The sequence below is a fragment of the Musa acuminata genome, chromosome BXJ2-3 (assembly GCF_036884655.1).
Source record: "Musa acuminata AAA Group cultivar baxijiao chromosome BXJ2-3, Cavendish_Baxijiao_AAA, whole genome shotgun sequence".
Classification (NCBI taxonomy): domain Eukaryota; kingdom Viridiplantae; phylum Streptophyta; class Magnoliopsida; order Zingiberales; family Musaceae; genus Musa; species Musa acuminata.
This window is the reverse complement of record NC_088340.1, coordinates 32,451,596-32,470,662: the sequence shown is the minus strand read 5'-3', so window position 1 is coordinate 32,470,662 and position 19,067 is coordinate 32,451,596. Positions and strand designations below refer to the sequence as shown.

General features: G+C 37.6%; 1 protein-coding gene and 1 pseudogene across 1 annotated transcript; both read right to left on the bottom strand.

The window, feature by feature from the left end:
• Positions 1-1,194: 1,194 nt before the first annotated feature.
• Positions 1,195-1,302, bottom strand: LOC135608653 (U2 spliceosomal RNA; annotated as a pseudogene).
• A 14,167-nt stretch (positions 1,303-15,469) lies between these two features.
• On the bottom strand, positions 15,470-17,236 carry LOC135607736 (6-phosphogluconate dehydrogenase, decarboxylating 3, chloroplastic-like). The gene has a single exon (XM_065099772.1). The coding sequence runs from the start codon at positions 17,194-17,196 to the stop codon at positions 15,706-15,708; it is 1,491 nt and encodes a 496-aa protein (XP_064955844.1). The 5' UTR covers positions 17,197-17,236; the 3' UTR covers positions 15,470-15,705.
• Between the last annotated feature and the right edge of the window lie 1,831 nt (positions 17,237-19,067).

Sequence of the window (19,067 nt, the reverse complement as noted above, 5' to 3'; positions counted from 1 at the left end):
AGATGAGCCTACAAGATCAAAAGAGCTAGCAATAATTAAGTAGAGTATATAATGCACGATTAGTTGTGAAAGAATATCAAGTAGCTTATCTATCTTTTCAGCTAATATCAATGTATGAACAAGTGTATGATTCCTAGAAGCTCTTTCGAGTCAGAAAGAATGTTCTGATTTTAATGATATAATTTTTATTATTATTGACTTTTGATAGCTCAAATAGTTTTAACTTTGATTTACATCTAGATCAATTAGATATGAAAACTATATTTTTTCATAGTGAATTTGAAAAAGAGATTTATAAGCTCCAACAAGAGAGTCTTGCTGGACAAAAAAAATAGTACTTGGTTTGCAGGTTGAACAAATCTTTATATGGCTTAAAACAAATGCCAAAGGTAATAGCAAAAAAAATTGTTTCCTTTATCATTAATGTTGGAGATAATAGATTCAGTATAAACTTGCCTATTAGAAGATGTTTGATGATGAAAATTTTATTATCTTGCTAATGTATATTAATGATATGTTGGTGACAGGTCCCAACAAGACAAATAAAAAAAAAAAGTCCTCATCACTTGAAACTATTAGCCCCGTTAATTGACATAGCAGCTTGAATTTGTACACAATTATTGAGCTTAATGCTTGAAGTCTTAGGCTTATGCATGCCTTTGACTCTCCTAAAACAAAAATTTGGAGAAGATACTTTTCATTCGTGAATGGCTTTTCTTCACTTGGTATGAGAAGTCGTACAAAGATGATTTGATACAATCGAGGAGGATTAATCTAATGACTTGTGGTCTTGAAGCTTTTATTGCAGGCTTTACCAAAACACCAAACCTAATTGGCAGAGGAATGAGAGCTAATTGACAGCCTGATACGTCGATACAAATGCCACCAGTTCTTCTTTTTCCGAATCAAGTATATTCATTTTCTTTCATTTACAATATTGGATGAGGAAACGATGAACACCGTACATTTTATTGGCAAATAGGATTGAGATTTCATGACGAGCATTCAATATCGTGTTCCGTTTATGTAGTGTGTCTTTTGAATCACAACCCAAAGCTGTTTCCCTACTCACCTCTTTCACATCCTCTCTTTCGTCCTTTTCCCACGAAGGTCATCCACTCATATCCTATATATATATATTCCTACTCAATTTTAATTCTCGTATCAGATTTCCATCAACCACAGCTAAGGCTGAAATGTTTGAACATTTAACTTGGTCGGGGCGTGCCAGGCCCTATCAGATATTAAACTGATAAGAACAGATACTATACTTGATCTTAGCCAAAAGGTCGAGAAAGGTATGAGTTTATCATTTGCAGCGCCCTTTCTTTTATACCGCTCCCATTTCAACAGAGAGCCATTGCTAACCGATGTGAGATTATTTGTATACATCGTCTCAACAGAGAGCCCTTTCTTTTATACATTTTACGTTTCATAAGCACGATAATAGTAAGTATTGTTTGTATCAATTCAATTTGATATGGATCTATATGCATAAAATGTCGTCAGGTATAATTAAGAGGTCTTTGACGATTGATCTTTCATAAAAATCAAATGAGTAAAATTTTTAATGTGCTCCATGTGAAATAATAAGATAAAATAAAGAAAAAGGGTTGCAAGCGATTGCAACCATTTTCGTGGAATGAGGTGCATGGTTGCAACCTCCCATGCAAGGTGCGATGTGGAAAAGATCTACGAGCTCCCCTTATGCCTATATTGATAAGCAGATAAGATTTCCTCAAGGCAGTTGAGGAAATCTCTCAGCAGTTGAGAAGCAGATAAGATTTCCTCAAGGCAGTTGAGGAAATCTCTCAGCAGTTGAGAAAAATCCTCCATGCTGAATGTGTATAACCTCCCTACTGAGTGTGTATAAATGGCTGTCAAGAACTCACTATCAAAATGCATTAGGCAATTATATCTTATACATTTCATAGTTTCTTCTACAATTTCTATCTTTCTATCTTCTTCGCTTAATTTCTATCATGGTATCAGAGCAGTTTGCCAAGCCCTTTTCTCCGGAGTCCAACCATCCCTCTCGTGGCGACGCCTCCGCCCCTCAGTCGTAGCCATTCGCTGCAGCCTACTGCAGCACTTGCGGCTGCTAATATCAGATCCTAAAGGAAGCACAGTCACGGCCTTTGTTTCTACCGCCGGCTGCTGCTCCCTTGCCAACCGAAGTCTTCCGCTGAAAACTCCGCTGCTCTTCCGGCCACCAAACTCCAATACTGCATTACTGCAACTATCTCCAACCTTGCAGATTTCTCCAGCATCGCTGCAGAAATCGCTGCAAGCTGCAAAGATTTCTTCCACCTCGTTGCAACAATCTCTCCTGCACTCTGAATCGCTGCAGCCTACCAGTGCCTCTGGAAGAAGCAGCAGCCCTCTTCGGCATTGCATACAGCTACTCTTCTACATCTGACGTCTTCATCATCTACCTCCCGCCACAGCCATCGCTGCCTTTCTTGCTACAGATTGCTCGCCCATCACTGCAGTTCATCACGTTGCAGCTTTCTCTGCAGTTCATCAAGCTGCTGCCTACTCTGCAGCGCATCGATCTGCTTTTCTCCTCCTCCCTTCCTCCTATATCTTTACATCTTCTATAAAGATCACTTGACCCGTCACAAAATATCTGGGATGTCTTCATTTTCCTCTTCCGATATTCCTGTCCCTATTTCTGCAGGGACTCTGAGCACTTCTCAAAGTCTTATCACCATCAATGCTGCAGCACTCATTCCCTTCAAATTATCCAAAGGCGGCAACTACGCATCTTGGCGGGCACAACTTTCTAATCTTTTATTTGGCTATGATCTCTTAGGTTACATTGATGGCTCTCTCCAGTGTCCACCTGAAATGATCAACATCCCAAGCGAACCCAATCCAGTGCCAAATCCAGCCCACCAACTATGGTTACGTCAAGATCGCCTCATCCTCCAAGCTATTCAAGCTTCCGTTGCTGGATCCATTGCCCCGCTAATATCCTCATGTACGACTGCTGCAGAAGCATGGTGCAAATTACAAACAACTTTGGCAAATCGCTCGCGTACTCGCATGCTCGGACTTCTCTCCAATCTGATGAAAATGAAACAAGAGGGAAGTACTATTGCTGATTATCTACAAAATATCAAAGTTATCATCGATGATTTAGCTTTGATAGGTCATTCTCTCAGCGATGAAGAAGTCCTAATCCATACCCTCAATGGCTTAGGAGGCGAGTACAAAGAACTGACAGCAGCACTTCGGGCACGTGACTCACCAATATCATTCGAAGAACTTTATGATAAGTTGATCGACTATGAGACGTACTTGAAGCGTGATGATAAGTTGCCCGGACCACCTATTACAGCTCAGGTCAATCAAAAATCTAAGAGGAAGAGCAACCAGTACAATAATCACGTCAACAACGATTTGGCTAAGCTGCCTCCTAGCCTTATGGGGCCCAGACCAAACCCTCCTTACCCATATCAAGGTGGTAACTTTCATAATACTCAGCCGTCGCAACCTGACTTCACAGGCCGCCAACGAGTTGTTTGTCAACTATGTGATAAAGTTGGACACTCCGCGAAAGTCTGTCGGTCTCGTCCCAGACTCCCTACTCCATCACAGTGGCCTCAGGCGAATTTCATGGCTATTCCAACTCCTACTCAACCTAATTGGATTGTGGATTCGGGCGCCTCTCATCACATCACCTCTGATCTTCAAAACTTGTCCATCCACAACAACTATGACGAAAAATGAAGATATCATCATCGGTGACGGTAAAAGAATTCCTATTACTCATTCTGGTTCCTCAACGCTTAGTTCACTTACCATAACCTTTACACTCGATGATGTTTTGTGTGCACCTAACATTAAAAGAAACCTCATTTTCGTTTCTCAATTCTGTAAACAAAATAATACATCAATTGAATTCTTTCCTAACTTTTTTCTTGTCAAGGATTTGAGCACGGGGGCATCCTTGGTCCAGGGCCAGAACAAAGACAACATTTATGAGTGGCCATCCACTTCACAAATTACCCTTCCTACTGCTCACTCCTCAATCGCAGCTCCAGTTGATGTATGGCATCGTCGTCTTGGTCATCCCTCCCCTTTTATTCAATAAAAATTACTTTCTCGTTATTCTCTTCCTACCTTGAAAATCAATAGCACTATTAATCATTGTGATGCTTGTCTTTGCAATAAAAGTCATAAACTTCCTTTTGGGACAACCTCCATTTCTTGCTCTAAACCATTTGAAATCATTTATACCGACGTGTGGGGCCCTGCCCCAATTCTTTCTTTTGACAAGTTTCGTTTTTATGTCATTTTTGTAGATTATTTTACTAAGTACACATGGTTATATCCTCTCCATCATAAGTTTGATGTTTCTACTGTATTTACCAACTTTCGAAAGTTGGTCGAGAATTTTTTTCAATCTTCCATTAAAACAGTTTACTCTGATGGTGGAGGCGAATATCAAGCCCTCACATCCTGTCTCTCTGCTTGTGGTATACAACACCTCAAGTCACCCCCACATACTCCCCAATTGGTTGGTTCTGCCGAACGCAAACATCGGCATATCGTTGAAACTGGTCTCTCCCTTCTACATCAAGCATCCATGCCACCATCTTTTTGGTCAGTAGCTTTTCAAACTGCAGTTTATCTCATTAATCGTATGCTCACTCCAGTCTTACAATACCAGTCATCATTTGAAAAATTATTCCACAAACTTCCAAACCTTCATAAACTCAGAGTTTTTGGCTGTTTATGTTATCCATGGCTCCGTCCTTATGCGTCACATAAGCTAACACCACGATCTAAGTCTTGCACTTTTATAGGCTACTCTCTTGAACATAATGCTTTTCGATGCTATGAACCCCAAACTAAAAAGGTCTTTATATCACGTCATGTTAAATTTGAGGAGTCTGTCTTTCCTTTTCAAAATAATCCTACCATGCAAACTACTTCGATAAACATACATCACTGGAATATCCCTTCGATCTCATCACACGAACCTCCAATGACACCGTTCAGTCCTTACTCTCAAGATTCACATACTACTATTACTCCAGTTCAACAGCTTCTCACTCCCTCTATTCCTCCACTCCCTTCCTCACAAGTTTCCCCTATTAATGAAGTCATACCCTCGGCAACATTGCCACTGGCTTTACCTTCTCCTAGATCTAGTGACATTGTTGTGCCGACGGTTGACCCGGTCCATGATAGTGACTCGCCCTCGGCTATACCACCAACACAATCTACCACTTCCACCCCCCCTAGACATCCAATGACAACACGCTCCAAAAGTGGTATTTTCAAACCACGTCAAGTCCTTGACTTACATGCTATAACAAATTCCTCCACTGAGGCCAGTGAACCCACTACAATCACTCAAGCTCAAAAATCTTCTCACTGGCGTAAAGCCATGTGTGACGAATATGATGCTCTCCTCCATAACTCTACATGGACCTTAGTACCCTTTCATCACACACAAAATATCATCGGGTGTAAATGGGTCTTTCGAATTAAGCGGAACCCAGACGGATCCGTTGCCAGATACAAAGCACGTCTAGTCGCCAAAGGGTTTCATCAACGACCTGGTGTCGACTTCACAGAGACATTTAGTCCCGTTGTTAAACCCACAACAATCCGTCTTATCCTGAGTTTGGCTATCTCAAAGGGCTGGCACATACGACAATTGGATGTTAACAATGCCTTTTTACAGGGGTCACTTACTGAAGATGTCTTTATGCAACAACCTCCTGGTTTCGTTCATCCTCAATATCCGAGGCATGTCTGCAAACTTCAAAAAGCTATTTATGGACTTCGTCAAGCTCCAAGGGCTTGGTATAACGAGCTTGGCTCGTTTTTGACCTCAATTGGCTTCATGAATTCAAAGTCTGATACCTCGTTATTCATTTGCCAGCACAATGGAAGCATAATATATCTTTTAGTATATGTGGATGATATTATTGTCACAGGAAATGATCCTTTGAAGACTCAGGCATTTCTAAAGCACTTGGCCGATCGATTCTCCCTCAAAGATCTAGGAACTTTAAGCTACTTTCTGGGAGTGGAAGCAACATTTACATCTTCAGGTCTCTTCCTATCACAAAGAAAGTATATTCAAGATTTATTATCAAAGGCAAACATGCAGGATGCGAAAGAGGTTACAACTCCTCTCTCTACCAGTGAATCACTTAAATTATGTGATGGAAGTCCTGCTACAGATTCGACTCAGTATCGACAAGTCCTTGGCTCCTTACAATACTTGGCTCTCACCCGTCCAGATATTTCATTTGCCGTCAATAAGTTATCGCAATTCATGCATCGACCATCTACTACGCATTGGTCTGCGGTCAAACGAATTTTGCGGTATCTTAAAGGGACTCTTAATTATGGCATTTTTCTTCGCAAAAATACTTCACTCCATCTCCATGCCTTTGCTGATGCTGATTGGGCAGGGAACTTTGATGATAGAACATCTACGCCCGGATACATTGTCTTCCTTGGAGCTACTCCAATCAGTTGGAGTTCTAAAAAACAAAAGACGGTTGCACGATCTACAACTGAAGCTGAATACCGTGCCGTCGCCACCGCCGCTGCTGAACTCAATTGGGTCACAAATTTGCTCAAGGAACTCAACGTCAACTCCACGGTTATTCCTACAATATATTGTGATAATATTGGAGCTACTTATTTATGTGCCAATCCAGTGTTCCATTCCCGCATGAAACACATAGCCATCGACTTCCATTTTGTGCGAGATCAAGTTGCCAGACATCAACTCCGAGTTTCTCATGTACATACAGCAGATCAACTAGCCGACTCACTCACAAAGCCTCTCGCCCGTAAACTATTTTCATCTCATCGGTCCAAGATCGGCATCCTTGATGGAAGCTCAATCTTGCGGGGGCATGATAAGCTGATAAGATTTCCTCAAGGCAGTTGAGGAAATCTCTCAGCAGTTGAGAAGCAGATAAGATTTCCTCAAGGCAGTTGAGGAAATCTCTCAGCAGTTGAGAAAAATCCTCCATGCTGAATGTGTATAACCTCCCTACTGAGTGTGTATAAATGGCTGTCAAGAACTCACTATCAAAATGCATTAGACAATTATATCTTATACATTTCATAGTTTCTTCTACAATTTCTATCTTTCTATCTTCTTCGCTTAATTTCTATCATATAAGATGTAGAAGGAAGGATTCATCCATCCAGGAGGAATATAGAGAAAAAAAAAGAGAAAACAAAAAGTGACGAGAGAAAATTATTTTTGTACTTTCCTCTTTGGTTTATCCCTTCTGTGAATTTTTATATTTCTATTTCTCCTATTACAAGATAGAAGATATAATGTTTCTTCTTGTATCAGAGAGAAATTTTTATTTACTTTTTTTTTACGATGAATACATTTTAGTTTGGCCATGAATATTTCCCTCAACCAATTGAGAATTTTATCATGTTATATATTGGTGTTATTATTTTAATTATTTTTTATATTTGATTTTATTATTTTAGATTGATACTATTTATCGATCGTTTTTAGCTTTAGTTTTTTCTTTTTAAATAATAATATCAGAGACAAAGGTTCAAAAAAATTAAAGGTTACATAATTATTATTCAGAACAAATTGGGGGAGTCAATTTAAGGAGGAATGCAAATCAAGTAAAAGTAAAATAATAGTAATAAAGTTTGAGATCAAAAAGTTCAATGAAATAATTTTTCCCTATGAAAGATGAAGATAATGATAATTCTAACAAAGGATAATTGTCTAACGGTAATTAAAGACAGATTCAAAGATTTCACAAATGACAAAAAGTGGGAGGAGATGGATGACAATACAATCGCTACATTATACCCGATATTGATAGATAGAGTTTTATCCAATATCATAATAAAAACAATAACAATGGAGATCGAATACTCTAACAAGGTTATATGAAGCCAAGTCACTTCCAATATGATCTTCTTAAAGAAAATGTTTTACACTCGTCGTATATTGGAATCCATATAGTAACAGATCATATCAATGTTGAATCCTGGATTTGACGATAAAATCAATTGATGAGTTTACGATCTAATATATTGTTTGAGAAAAATGATGCAGGACTAACTTCGATCAGAAAAGATAAAACGATTGAAGTAAGAAGAATCATATGTTAAGCCGGAATCAAAAAATGAGCATCGAGCCAGAAGAATCGGACGTTGCACCAAGATCGAAAGTTGCAGGAGTCAACTTGTCGATGGATCAAGCGATACGTCAAAGGTTCAAACTGTTAAGAACGAGTTGGCACTAAGAGGGGGTTTGAATTAGTGCAGCGGATAAAAACCTCGATTTCAGAAAATATTCATTCATTGAAATCGATTTTGGAAAGATATTAACTTGAAACATATTCGTAAAAGTGTGTAGCAAAAGTAATGAAGAAGTATGATAGTTTGTAGTTAAAGTAAATAGCAAAACAGATATACAAATCGAGTTTATTATGGTTTGATCATCGTGATCTACATCCACTCCCGATTCCTCCTCCGTTGAGGCCACCGGCATATACTATCAGTCTTCCTTCAATAGGCGAAGACCAACTACCTCTTTACAACTCTATTCTCCTTTTGCAGGCTCAGGAGAGAACCTATACACCCCCACTTACTTCTTTTTTAAGCCACACTAACACTTAGAACTTTTGAGAGGAGTTCTCATAAGATTACAATTGTATTTTTCTACATTTTTGCTATCAATTCTTGTATTTTTTAACCAAGGATGAGATGAGTATTTATAAGCCTCAAGTGGATTCAAACTTGGAGCCTAAAAGAGTCTCATCTTGGGTTTCCCGGGTCCTGACGATATCACCGCTTGTGCTAGGCGGTACCACCGCTTACAGTACTGACACTAGGTGGGACCACCGCTTGGAAGACTATGTTTGGGCGATACCACCGCCCAGACTAGCGGTACCACCACCTAACATTGCTATTGGGAGGTACCACCACCCAATCTGGCGGTACCATCGCTTGACATAGTCTTGGAGACTGTGCCACGATAGTGCCACCTGTTGGGTCACTGTTTGGGCCTTGCACTTGGCCCAACACAGCTCAAAGTTGGGCCCAATTGACCTCTAATTAAATTGGCCCAATTCCTACCCAATTATGTGCTAACTATAAATTTTAAGACATTTACTAAGTTAAATAAATCCGTAAGTCTAGGTTTCTTCCGAGAGCTTCTAACGATCTTCCGATGAACTTCCGACGATCTCTCGGTAATGTTCTAACATACTCCCGGAAAGCTCCTAGACTTCATGACCATCTTCTTGGCGAGTTCCGACGAGCTTCTTTGGCAAGCTCCTAGACTGCTCGGTTAATTCTGATAGAACTTTTGACGAACGTCCGGACTTCCGACAAACTCTCGAACTCCCAACGAAATCTCGTTCTTGACTTCGGGACTTCATTTTGCTTTATGCCTTGATCGCTATCGTAGTTAATCCTGCACACTTAAAACCCACTTTGATCTAGACAATTATTACTAAGCTAATCAAATATTATCCGGCATGTCATTAGTTCATCGATGCTTCGTCCGATTCTTCGACGCATCGTCCTCTCTTGCGGCATACTGCCTAATTAGTTAGTTTACCTCCGCAACTCTGATTTCCTTGGTATAATATCCGCTCTTCTTGGACTGAAGCCTTTTGTCGATATATTGACCGATCCTTCGGTGCGACGTCCAATCTTTTGACATGTTTTTCTCCGGCCCAATATGATTCTTCCTACTTTGTCTCTCATTAATCGAAGCTTCCTGCGTCACTCAAAACGCAGATCAAATCATAAACACTATCAATTGGTTTCATCATCAAAATCCGAGATTCAACAATCTTCCCCTTTTTGATGATGATAACTAATTGATGATGGAGTTAACATTAACTCCCCCTATTAATATGTCATATTGATAGAACCTTAAATTCAAGCTGAATTCAAGTCAAAGGAAATTTAATCATGAGTCCAAGCAACATAAAATTATGCATAATTAAAATTTCAATACATCACCCTTTGTCATCAACAAAAAGAAGAAGTGCATTTAGAAAGTTTCAAATCATTGCATTATAAATATAATCTCAAGTTTTATCATCATGTAATCTAACAATAATTTTTTTAAATATGCAAGCTAGCAAGTTTTGAACATGCAAGCGAGCAATTTTTAGAGATGTGCAAGTTTAGCATATTTGTTTTTCTTGCGATAGCAACTTTTTTCTTCTATTTGAGTTGAGTAATCTGGCAAGTTTTGCTCCCCCTTTGTTATTTTCAAAAAGAAGGGAAGAATACAATTTTGTAATTCTTTTTCCTTTATATCAATTTTCACATCATGACAAAAATAAAGTATCAATCTTATTTCAATATACCATAATTGAGATAAACATTGAATTCAAGTCAAAGAAATTTTAATCATGATTCGCATCATATATAATACATCATATCATCATAATAAAATCATAGGTATTGCATGCATTATTCCAAATCATAAATATTTCATATCATGATAGTATCAATTTGTCAAATTACACTACATCCTATCATATATGATCATAACTTCTCATTTGTATGCATCAACATAATATCATGAGTATTACATAATTTCATATCATCACATGAAGGATATCAAGAAAAACTTGGTGATGAGATATACTTCATGAATACAAGAAATTTTACATAATAAAACTCAAGTCATAAACCTTAAAAGGTCAAGTGACATATCACGGTTGATTTGGATAAGTAAAATAGCGAAAAAAAAATCATAGCAAACAATCTTGATTTATAAAAAGAATTCTTAAGTTATAATTATGAGAAATTAAGAGAAACTATGATTCACTTTGACAAATCTCCTCTTAAATAATTAAAAAAAATCTTAGGAGATCAAATAGTATGCAAAAATCTTAAGTCATGAATTCCAAAAAAGATATTCTCTTTAGTAAATCACAAAAGAATTGTAGGAGAACAAATAAATAATTTTGATTCATACATAAGAATTTTCATGATTCATATAGAAAATCTCCTCTTAAGAAAATACTAAGAAGAATCGAGTATAAAGAAGAGATCTCGATTCAAGTAGATAAGTATTCTCTTAAAAAAATGCAAGAGTCATAAGAGAATAAAGAGTAAGGGATCTTGATTCATAAAAATAAATCTCAAGTGATTCCAAGAATTCAAGATTATAATACAGATAAAACTAATTTAAATTTAAATCGTAAAAACATCAAATTCATCAAAATCACTTTCTTAGATTTGAAAAATTCATTTAACATTATGTTGAATGATTCTTAAAGATATATAAACTTCTTTAGTTTCAATTTGTGTGATTGACTTCATATTAACATGCCCAAATTTTTGTTCTTATGTTAAAACTATGCATCATGTTTAAAATAAAAAACCAAAGGCAAATTCCTCACAAAAAAACATCAAGCGTTCCATACAAAAGTCATGCATCGTCATCAAAAAGCAATATAGAAATCATCAAGATACTCATTATTACTTCTTTAAAACATACATATAATTATTTTTTTTTTAGGTGTACAAGCATTAGATTTATATCTAACATTTTATTGTATTATCATAAAACATGTAATTATCATGATCTTTTTCAAAATTACTATATAGGCATGACCTTATTTTTTTATTTTTTAACAATTTATATATATTTTTTAATTTAAAAATGACTCATGATAAATGCATCAAGTAATTTCAAAATAAAATAAAAGAGTTTCGTTTGAGTTGTTTACCTTATTATCGTGAGTCACCAAAGTAAAGTTTACCACTTCATCTTCATTGGTTTGCTCTTCGTCTTCGGATGCACTCGTTTCGTCCCAAGTCACCTTGAATGCTTTCTTATTCTTTGGCAACTTTTTTTTTAAGTTCACTTTTATTCTTAGTTTCATGTTTTATAAATTTTATAAATTTACTTGTGAGGAGTTTTATATTATCATCACTCTTTCGCTCAAGTGGTCTTCTTGAATTCAAGTATCAAATCCTTCATTTTCTTTAGAAGATTGTTCTCAAGTTCATTCAGTTCATTATGTACTTTGCACGTCATTTCATAGGTCATTAATGACCCAAAGGTTGTTCTCAAGTTCATTCAGTTCATTATGTACCTTGCACGTTATTTCATAGGTCATTAATGACCCAATAAGTTCTTCAAGACCAAAGTTGTTTAGATCTTTAACTTCTTATATTGTCGTTATTTTCGGATCGTAATTTTTTGGAAGGGATCTTAATATCTTGTTCATAAGCTCAAAATTCGAAAAACATTACGATTATTCAAGTTCTTTTGAAGGTCATCAAAGATCCAATAAATTCTTCGAGTGAAAAGTTATTCAAGTCCTTGGCTTCTTGAATTACAATTACTTTAGGATCTCAACTCAACTCTTTGAAAGATATTTTAATATCTTGTTAATAAGTTCAAAGTTAGAAAAATATTTACCAAATGCTTTTAGACCATTGACGATATCCGTAAACCAAGTGTGCATATCTCCAATGGTCTCGTTTGGTTTCGCGCAAAACAATTCATAACTAAGAACTAAAATATTGATTTTTGATTCCTTAACTCTACTCGTATGATTTCAAAGTGTATGCCATATGTCATAAGTCGTTTCGTAAATAGAAATTCGATTGAATTCAGTTTTATCTAATGTACAAAATAAAGCATTCATAGCTTTGGCATTCAAAGAGAAAATTTTCTTCTCTAAAATCATTCCAATCATTCATTAGAAAAAAAAAACTTTTGAAATTCGTTTTCAACAATATTTCATAACTCAAAATCCATAAAGATTAAGAATTCGTTTTCAACAATATTTCATAACTCAAAATCCATAAAAATTAAGAAAATCCTCATTCTAGTTTTCAAATAAGTATAATCTATTCCATTGAACATGAGAGGACGTATAATAGAATGATCCTATGATTGTCGATAAAAACCATCTCTCTTAGGCTTTAAATCAAATCGAGAGTAACCTTACTCTGAAACCAATTATTAAGATCAATCTAGCACTTAAAAAGGAGAGGGAGGGAGGGGGGTTGAATTAGTGCGACGATAAAAATTACGTTAATTTGAAAATTTTTGTTCGATAAAATAGTTTCGACAAAACCTATATCGAAAAGTAATGAAAGTAATGACTTAGAGTAAATGTAAATTATATAGTGCAGCTAAACAATGAAAGAAAATAGTAAGGAAAGAACACATCGGATTTATAGTGGTTCGATCATTTTGACCTATATCCACTTCTGATTCCTTCTCCATCGAGATCACCGACGTCCACTAATGATCTTCCTTCAATAGACAAAGACCAACCACCTTCTTCTTTTCACGAGTTTATAAGACAATCCTTACAAGCCTCACACATCTTCTTTAATAATTAAAGAACTAAAAAAAAAAAAGAATGACCCTTAACACTTTTACAATACTTTTATATCTCAGTACTGCTGTCCTTTCATTTAGAAAGGAATGAGATATTTTTAGACCCCAAAGGTTTCTAAATTAAAATAAAAAAATATTTCATCCCGGATTTTCATGATATTGATAATACAATTACCAATACTTGATGATATCACCACTTAATACTTTGGATGGTACAATCGCTCAATCTAATGATACTAATTCGATTCTGAAGTGCTTGTTGTTCCTGCAAATCACGAACTTCAAAGAAAAAGTTATTGTTATGACAAAGAAATGTGCCTTAAAAGGCTACGGTGTATGGTTCTGAAATGTAAAGTGAGACAGTTTCATGCTAGCAATAGAGTAAGCAATAGAATAAAAGAGGAAATAGATCAAAGGAAATATCAGGAAAACACTTACATAAATAAATGCTGTATGTCTTTGTCCCAACAGGGAATCATGCACAATACTGAAGCTTGACCATCATAAATATCCACCCCTATAAAGTTAGAATACCTGTTTACAGATGGACATGGAATTTAAATGACATTCCACGCCGAATCAAGAAATCAGGTGCTGAACATTTTCAGTCCAGAACAGAAAATATTGCAATTCCTAATCAAACCATTCAATTGATGAGCAGCTTCAATATCCACCACTGGACGATGAAGGCCAAAAACTTAATGACTGATCCTCATCTTTTAAGGAAATCAATGAAAGAAAGAACAGATAGGTACAATAATTTACAATAAGAGAACTATTATATCAACATCAAGTGAGCAATTTGCCATAGGACAAAGCAAAACATCAAGAACCAATAACCTTGTGTTCCGAGTTCTATAAATTAGTAAGCACTCACTTCTACTGCACGATAAGGAAGAAAGATCGAAGTCAAACAATGGATAGAGAAAAACAACCACCTGTCATTCAAATGATGGGATGCCAACTGTGTCATTGTTGGTATCACACACATGATAATGGTGAATCACTTTGTCGGGAAAAAGTACATGGTCCAACAGCAAAAGAGGGCTAACCTTGTAGATTTGGACTAAAGCGTCATATTTATAACTATGGGTATGGCAAGTGAAGTTATCATTGGTTACCAAAAACAAGTTATTTGCAGCTAACAAGTACAACATGCAGACTGCATCAATGCATAAAAAGTATACTAAAGCTTAATGAAATTTGATAGTATGTTATCAAACAAATTGTTACCCAAGTAACAAAACAAAGCTTGATTCTCAACCTACAATAGAAATCATTTTATACAATATTGCTGAGAAAAAAGACCCACAACAATACTGGATTGCAGGAATTCAAATATCATAAATATGCTTTGTTCTTCTTGCTTGAGTCTCAATATCAGCTACTTGTAATCTGCTTAGTATGATGAATCATGGGTTGCACATTTCATGCATGACAACCATGTCAGACAGTACATATTATTCAAACATTATGCCAACAGTCGATGGGTACCATTCTTGCCATGAGACAAACCACGAAGGCATTGTTACACCCCTTTTCTGGATACTGTGTTAATGAAGTCCGCCTTTTGTAAAACTACTATGGTTAAATCTATGAATCCTCAACTACCTTAACCATACCCAACCTCTGTCTAGAGAAATCAAATGTCACCTAAGTTGAAGATCATATTTCAATCACCATAATCTCAACTAATACATCCATTCTTAATTTAGAGAAGAATGAGTAAAGAGTAACAAACTTACTTTCCACCCATTCAAGCAATTACAAGAAGAAAGCCAATATCCTAAAATTGCTATAAGCAGGGTCAACAGCATGTGCCACCTATAAGACACAGATGCAAACTTGCAATAACCTATTATCTAGATGATTGTAAAACAAAATACATGGGAACTTTAAAAAATAATGTAGCTGGACAGAATCAAACATAAGTTTTACCAACATAAACCAAACAATATTCTAAAGATGAGGTTCTAATGTAACTAAATGATCAGCATATCTTGTCAAAATACAATTGCATAGCTCTCTACTCTTTTAGGGCAACCAGAAGCAAATTAACATAATGCTGAAACAAAAGCCAACATGCATATGAAAAGGAAGCACAAAACAGAATCAAATTGCAAGTACAATACCATGAGAAAAAAAAATGGCAAACAACATTCAATCAGAGCCCACACCATTGGATACACCTAACATCACCAGCATTTCTTCTTTGCAGGCAGATCTCTGCAGATGCACCTTTTATTAACAACAAAGTTCTACCTAGAATGTGCAATAACACAACATCATCCAGAGAATATTTCTTTTATCAGCTTACTGATGCCAACAGATAAAACCAGATCACCTCAGTTAAGGATCCCTGCACCAATCTTGCTCTGCCTCGCAATCTTGGACCACTCTGTGTGGAATGATCCGGGGCGGTCGACTCGCTCATAGGTGTGTGCCCCAAAGTAGTCCCTTTGAGCCTGCACCAGGTTCGCCGGCAGCCTTGCTCGGCGATAGGTGTCAAAGTACGCAAGGCTGGCACACATACCTGGCGTGCTGATTCCAGCTTCAATAGCAAGTCCCACAACCCTCCTCCATGCCGCCTGCCTCTGCACCATCTCCCTTGCAAACTCTGGGTCCACAATCAGGTTTGCAAGCCCTAGGTTACGCTCATAAGCCTTCTTGATCCTGTCCAAGAACCTTGCCCTTATGATGCACCCTCCCTTCCAAATCCTTGCGAGCTCCCCAAGATTCAGGTTCCATCCCTTCTCTGCACTCTTAGCTCCGAGCAAGTTCATCCCTTGGGCATAACTACAGATCTTAGAGGCATAGAGTGCCTGCCGGACATCATCAATCAGGCGTCTCTTGTCGATAGATCGGCCTACAGAAAAATCGCCTCTGCCGATGCCTGCTTGTTCGAGAGCCTTGGAGGCAGCCTCTCTCTCCTCCTTAAGCCCGCTAAGGTATCGACAGTCCAGCGAGGCAGCGATGGTTGGCGCAGCAACCGAGAGCTCAGCTGCCTGCTGTACCGTCCACTTACCCGTCCCCTTCATCCCGGTCTTGTCTAGAATCTTGTCGACGAGCTCTCCACCACCATGCTCGTCGTGGACTCCAAAGATGTCAGCAGTGATCTCGATGAGGAAGCTCTCGAGCTCGCCGCGGTTCCATTCGCCAAACGTTTGGGCGAGCTCGGAATTCGACAGCCCACCGACAACCCTGAGCACATCATATGCCTCGGCGATGAGCTGCATGTCACCGTACTCGATGCCGTTGTGGACCATCTTGACGAAGTTGCCAGCGCCGCCCTCGCCAACGAAGGTGACGCAGGGGCCATCATCGACCTGGGCAGCGACGCGGGTGAGGATGTCCTCCACGTTGCGGTAGGCTTGGAGGGAGCCGCCGGGCATGAGGGAAGGCCCATGGCGGGCGCCATCCTCGCCGCCAGAGACGCCCATGCCCAGGTAGAGGATGCCCCGGGCGGCGGCCTCGCGGATGCGGCGCTCGGTGTTCTCGTACCACTCGTTACCACCGTCGATGATGGCGTCGCCGGGTTCCATGAAGTGGGAGAGAGCGGCGATGGTCTGGTCCACGGGGGCGCCGGCCTTGACGAGGATGACGACGGCGCGGGGGCGGCGGAGGGAAAGGACGAAGTCCTGCGGGGAGCGGTGTCCGGAGAGGGGGAGGCCGCCCTCAGTGGCAGCGCGGGAGACGGTCTCGTCGACCTTTGAGGCTGTGCGGTTGTAGACGGAGATGGGGAAGCCCTTCTCGGCGACGTTGAGGGCCAGATTCTGGCCCATCACCGCCAGCCCCGCCAGCCCGATCCGCGATAGCGCCGCTGTATCCATCGGCATATCCTCCTCGTCCTCCTCCTCCTCGACCTCGTAGGGTTTCCATTCTCTCCCACTTCATAATCCATTTATCTTTGGGCTTCTTACAATGAGGTACCTAATTTAAAGTTTATTCGTGTTTTTACCCAACAACAAAATCTCAGCATTCTTTATTTTGCACATATACCCTTTAGTTGTTTTATTTGATAGATTCTTGTATTTAAAACAATGCATTTGAAGACGTTGTTGAGAAGAACAAAGAAATTAAAGAAAATCCTACAAATTTAGCATTCTTTAAACATATTTTGTCAATAAGCCCTTAAAATGTTAAATTAGAATGCATTGGTTGTGACTTTGCTTCAGCAGTAAGGATGCAATTTCACATCTTTTACTATGTCAAATACGTAACTTTCTGGTTCGGCTTAAGAGGTTCTTATGCAAATATGAAAGGTTAAGGATTTTTACAAAAGAATGTTGCGATTGGATCTCTTGCGGGTGATGTGGAAAACAAGGGCTGATCTGCCAAATTGTTTCTTTCGATGGGTCAACTTGAAAACGGGAGTTAAAGCGACTCTTTTTAATTATGTAAGGATCCTATGAAATGGCCGAACGGTCACACAGGATCCAACGGCTTATGCTTATAGTCGTTGTTGGACCCCACGCGGTCAGATGGCGTGGTCGTCAATTGACGACCATTGCTGTGGGAACCAAATATTGCATTTTAGAAGGACCATTGGAGAGGATCCTTACCCCGACCTATGGAGGCATCCAAAGGACAAGCTCAAGACGGGTGGGAGGCTGAGGGGTACGCTGAGGAGGCAATCTTGTTCTAATTGGACTCTAAACTTGAGCCATTGGCCAATAACAAATAACATATAGAAGATATTTCATAATTATTGAAATAAAATCATGTAAAAAAAATAAAGAAAGTATTAGTCCCAAATAATACTTAAAAGTGCTATTATATATTTTATCATCATGAGAAAATAATTATAATAATTTTATTTTTATTTTTATTTTTTTATTTTATTATTATTATTATTATTATTATTATTATTATTATTATTCTTATTATTATTATTATTATTATTATTATTATTATTATTATTATTATTATTATTGTAACCATCAAGTAGAGATCATCGGTGAACATGGGAATGGATGTAGCTAACAACATTATTCATCCACTTCCAACTATCACACCTCTGATCACAAATGAAACAATGCTAGCAGAGTTTGACATGTATTGTCGATGTCTAAGGAGATAACAAAATTATTTATCATACCATATAAAATTATATTTTTTTTTTCTAATTTAAATATATATGTTTTCATATGCATACTCTCACATAAATATAGAATTTTTTATCTTTTATATTATTTTATCTAAATTCAGTAGAAGAAAAACTCTAAGAGGTCTGCAAGTATTTTTCCACATCATCTCTCCATTAAAATATAAAGAAACATGTGATATTTATATGATACCTAAATCATAATTTATAGAATTTCTTTCGTATGCAAGAAATTTTTTTTTTTATTTTCTAAGAATCCAAAATTACCTATTAATCTTGATATGAAAATAATGATATAGCTAATACCTTCAATTTAATATCATATAGTCGATATCTCGATTTCATATTCATAATGTTTTCGTAAATGTTATCTATTGTTTGTCATATCTAAGTTAGATTTGATGCAGTATAATTGTATCTAAGTTGGAAAAATATGTAAAATTATTTCCGAGATGTCTACGAGTATAAAAATAATCTGAAAATCGGCACTTCCAGATAAATAAAGAGTTTTATCATGCATGTTTTCAATAAAGTTTTGCATGATTAAATATCTTGTAGGTTCGATCATTGACAATAGACAAACATAAAATAAAGTATTAATTG

Bases quoted from the DNA above. Each gene is read 5' to 3' on its own strand.
- LOC135607736 (XM_065099772.1), bottom strand. From the start codon at position 17,196: ATGCCGATGGATACAGCGGCGCTATCGCGGATCGGGCTGGCGGGGCTG.